At 47.1% G+C, this 4,481-nt stretch overlaps 1 protein-coding gene across 1 annotated transcript; it reads right to left on the reverse strand.

The window, feature by feature from the left end:
• Positions 1–260: 260 nt before the first annotated feature.
• LOC309584703 (relaxin-3-like) lies at positions 261–3,075 on the reverse strand (the record flags this gene model as incomplete). The annotated part of the gene is made up of 2 exons (XM_082300887.1): positions 261–628; positions 2,859–3,075. 2 exons carry the CDS (start codon positions 3,073–3,075, stop codon positions 261–263), a joined length of 585 nt encoding a protein of 194 aa, XP_082157013.1.
• Positions 3,076–4,481: the final 1,406 nt, after the last annotated feature.

Here is a 4,481-nt window from a genome sequence, read left to right on the forward strand (position 1 = left end):
TGTAAAGGCTCAACATTAAAATGAAAAGACTTAGTAAAAAATATAGATTAGAAGTTACTACAGCATAACAAACTCATTGCAATTACACTTATGTTTTGTTTGTTTTGTTGTTTTGGGTTTTTTTTTTTAAAGAAAACCAGCTATACTGACTGGCACATATAGACAAGATAAAATACAGCAAGAGTTTTTTCCTCCATTAAGTATTCAATCAAGTAGTACTGCAACAAACACTGATTTCATGCACAAGTGTAGAGAGGATTTTAAACTCTGCATATGGTACTAATTTCAGCTTTTGTACAGCCCCATTTACAACACATTCCTGCCAAACCCAGAGACTCCCTTTTTCTTCTGGGATACCTGGCCCAAAGGTAGCTGCTTGATTCCATGGGATTTGCATTTCCTGTTCCTCCCCTGTCATTTTGAACAGCTTCCTCTACCTGACGAACTAGTTTTTTTAAGTCACCTGCCACAGGTGCATATTCATTATAGTAATTTAAACTATACAAGTCCTTAAACGTCTCCCATCCAAGAAATGGGCTGCTTCTCTGCAGCTGCTCCACTTCAGGATCCAAAACTGATTGCAGGTTGAAGCTTCCCAGGAGTTTGTTACTTGCTGTTTGTGCAGAATCTGTTGATAGAGAAGACTTTTTAAAGTTCAGATTGTAGGACCATGAAAAGGCGCACACAGCTCTAAGAAACAGCAACAAAACCCATTCAGTTAGCAATACATGAAACACTATTATGTAGGAGAACTGTCAGTACTTCAGAGTCTCCACACCATGACTTGTAGTTTATTTTAGCGGAATCTATGTTTTAAAGTCTATACCTCCTGCTAGACACGCAGAGTACACAGAAACAACTGCAACTGAAGTAAAGGCATCCTATCACAGCTGCAGTGTTATTGATAGAGAAGGCTCAATTTTTTCCATGGAAACAGAATTTTGTTGTAAAGACATGTATCCAGGAACACCACAGAGCTATGTCATTGTCTGATGAATTAGATCAGACCCCTCCTCTCCTGTGCCCAATCACACAAACTAGCATCATGTGAAGAACAAATGTAGGAAGGACTACATAAGCAAAGATTACATGCAAACTGATTCTTGGATTGCATTTTTCTACAGCTATTTTTAACTGATGCTTTCCACTAATTTCTTTCATTTCTCAAGGCATATCAGAAGCTTGCAGAATTTACTTATGACATGCTTCATTCCACTGACTAAAGTGTTCTCAAAAATCTAGCTCTACTTCCTTTCTCCTTACACTGTTTCTCTTGATTTTACTTCTGCAAGGCAAGTGGCATTGCTTACTTCAGCTAATGTGAAGAAAAGCAGCTTCTTCAATTATTATTTTAAAAAGAATCCAAAACAACTCTTTGTCTTGTGATCTTAATGCTGCTAATATGGTTAATTTTTTTGTTTCAGAAAGCTGAAAGCACATGAGAACATCCAGTGAATTTTATATTTACTTTAATATGACTAATTAATATATAGAACCTAATTTTCAGATAGAACAGCTGCCTGAGTGTATGCAAAAATAAAAGTAGCTGTAGCTACTTTATTAAGTAAACAGTGACTGCTATTTAATAGCCTTTTGGGGTGGAGAAGACATTTAGTTAGACATCATGCAGCACAGTGGGGCTCCTTGGGTTCTCAGAAGCTGCTGCTAATAAAAAGGAAAGCAAAATTTTCTTGGAAAGAACATAATCTGCACAGAAGCTGTATATAAGTAATTTGTTATAATGACAAAGGTTACTTTTATTTTTTACGCAACGTTTTGGGGGGGGGGGGGGGACGGGGAAGGGAAGGGAAAAAATTCCCAGAAAATGCAGATTACTGGCTTCATTAGCTGCCTGAAGTCTTAGGTTATTTCACTAATTGTATGTTTAATCAGAAAAAAATATTCTCTTCCATTGCACATTTTAGCCACAATCCCAATTTTTGTCCTTGTTAAAAATGTTATTTTTCACTATTCAAAATATCAACATAAATTAGAGTCATCACTTAAAAATTACTGTTACATCACCGCAGTTTGAGAACACAGCCCAAAAGACATCTACTTAAAATTTCCTAATATATCGGGCTTGGGACGCGCGACAGTAAAACTATGAGGAATATTTTACCCATTAACTGTTTCACCATAAAGCAGTTCTTGCTGTGTCAATTGTAACCTGAAGCACCAGAGAGTTCATCCTCCCAAGTGCCAACTCTTTGATGCAGAGCAGCGTAAGAGAGTGACAGCATCGCGCGCGATTCCACGTCTATGGAGGTCCCGCACATCCCGGGAGCTCTGACAGGCAGCGCGGCGCCAGAGCTCCCGTCCGGGAGGGGAACCCCGGCCTGCAGGGACCCCACTTCGTTCCGCCGCCCGACGAATTATCGAGCCTTGGGAAGGGAAAGAAGCCGTAGCGACAGGCATTCCCCACCGCTCCCCAGGGCGCATCAGACCTCCCCACACGGCCAAGAGAAGGGAGAAGTGTGATTTTGTGGGATTCATAGCAGAAGCTGCTCTGCCGCCCGCAGCCCTGCGCAGCCGCGCGGTATCTCCAAACTTGACCGAAAACTTTGCGGGTTATCCCGGCAAATGACGCCCCAGCACCTGCCGTCCCTTTCCCTCTGAATCTGAGGGCGTCCTTCCAGAAGTATCGGAAACGCCAGCTAGGATCTAGGATCCGCGAGAGAGGGACGGGGACCTTCCCTCCGCGGCTCAAGGGAAGGAGGAGCGAGAGGCGCCGCGGGGCGCTCGCCCTTCCCCATTCCCTCCCATACTCTCCATCCCTCCTCGCAGGCCGTCGCTCGGCAGCGAGCGAAGCGCCCCGACAGCCGCCTGTCCGTCGGCCCCACTCCTGGGACACTCACCGGCCGCGGGCGCTGGCTCCACCGCCAGCAGGGAGAGCCGCTTCCAGCGGGACCCGCCGCAGGTGAAGATGACGGCGCGGATGAACTCGCGGCCGCACAGCTTCACCCCGTACCCGTCCCCCTCGCCCGCGGGCAGCACGGCTCCGGGGTGCCCCGGCGCTGCGGCACACAGCAGTGCCACGGCGGCGCACAGCAGTCGCAGCTTGGCCATCCCCATGGCGCCGTCCCCGTCCCGCGGGCGCGTTCCCAGCAGACCCGACGGCCGCCACAACGCCCCCGACTGCGGCGTCCAGCCCAGCCCCGCCGCTGCCCGCCGCCCGCCTTTTATGCGCTGCGAGCGGCGCTGAGTCACCGCCCCGGCCCCGGCCCCGGCCCCGAGCCCCCTCCCCTTCGCCGGTGCCGCGGCTGTCGTCTCTCGCCGGGCGGTCTCTGTGCCTGAAACAGCCGTCCAGGAGCCCTGGGGCAGCGCCTTCCCCTCTTTCTGCCCTTGCTAGCTGCCGCGGCTCTTCACACCGCCGTGAAGGTGTACCTCACCTTCGGCTCCCCTCCTCGGGCTCCCCCCTACCCGGAGACACGCTCTTTCTCCTCCGCAGGGTATGCATCTCAGCTTCTCCTGTTTGTGGCCAGGTAGCAGTGCCGATGCCCTTTCTAATTGCTTTGAAAATGTGAAAAACTTAATTTCGACTCTTTTTTTCTCTTGCAGGTCTAGAATCTCCATAACTACCTCGATGTCCTAAAAATGTTGACTGACATAAAAAGACAGAAACAAGTAAAATAAAATAAATGCACTTTCACAGAAGTGCTTCAGCTATGATACTTGAAGGGGGGGTTTCAAAGCCTGGATTCCTCTCAGGTTTGTTGTACTGGAGGCCTGAGTTCAGTGGCAGCCATAGGCATCTGACTGCCAGAGATATCCTGGCTCCAGCGTGGGCGTCCTAGGGATGTGGAGCTCCACCTCTGCGTGTCTCACCATCAGGGCCCAGCAGGCTCTGGCTGACAAGGGTGGTGGTCTTTGGACTCCAGGCAGAACTATGCACTGTGTGAAAGTAAACTTTACTTCTGGATTTGTTTGTTGGTTTGTGGGTTTAGGTTTTTTCCCAGCAAAATAGAAGTGGCTGCTGTCACTTTTTATAAAAAAAAGTGGAGAACCAGAAAAGTTTATCTCTCTTAAAATACTTTGAAACTGTTGTCTGTAGATCCTTTTGCACGAGGGCTATACTTTCAATCCCTTGAGTATTGTTGGCATATAAAAAAATTCCTCAAAACTCAATCTAGAAGGAGAACAAGAGAAGATGTACATCTACTGACTAGTGTACAAAGGTGAATGATTTGCTTGTGCTGGCAGAGAAGTCATAGACTCCAGTCCCCTCTTCAAGGAGGACTTAAGTATTTTACACTGAGCTGGATCTAGAACAAGATTATGGAGGGCTAAAATAGTGAGCAAAGTTGTTGTGGTTTAACCCCAACCAGCCACTAAGCCCCATACAGCCACTCACTCATTTCCTAATTAGTATAATTGGAGAGAGACTTAGAAAAGTGAGAAAAGTCATGGCAGTTTAATAGGGAAAGCAAAAGCTGCACACAAAAGCAAAGCAAAACAGGAATTGGTTCAGTGCTTCCTGT

The sequence above is a fragment of the Coloeus monedula genome, assembly GCF_965178545.1.
Source record: "Coloeus monedula genome assembly, chromosome: Z".
Lineage (NCBI taxonomy): Eukaryota > Metazoa > Chordata > Aves > Passeriformes > Corvidae > Coloeus > Coloeus monedula.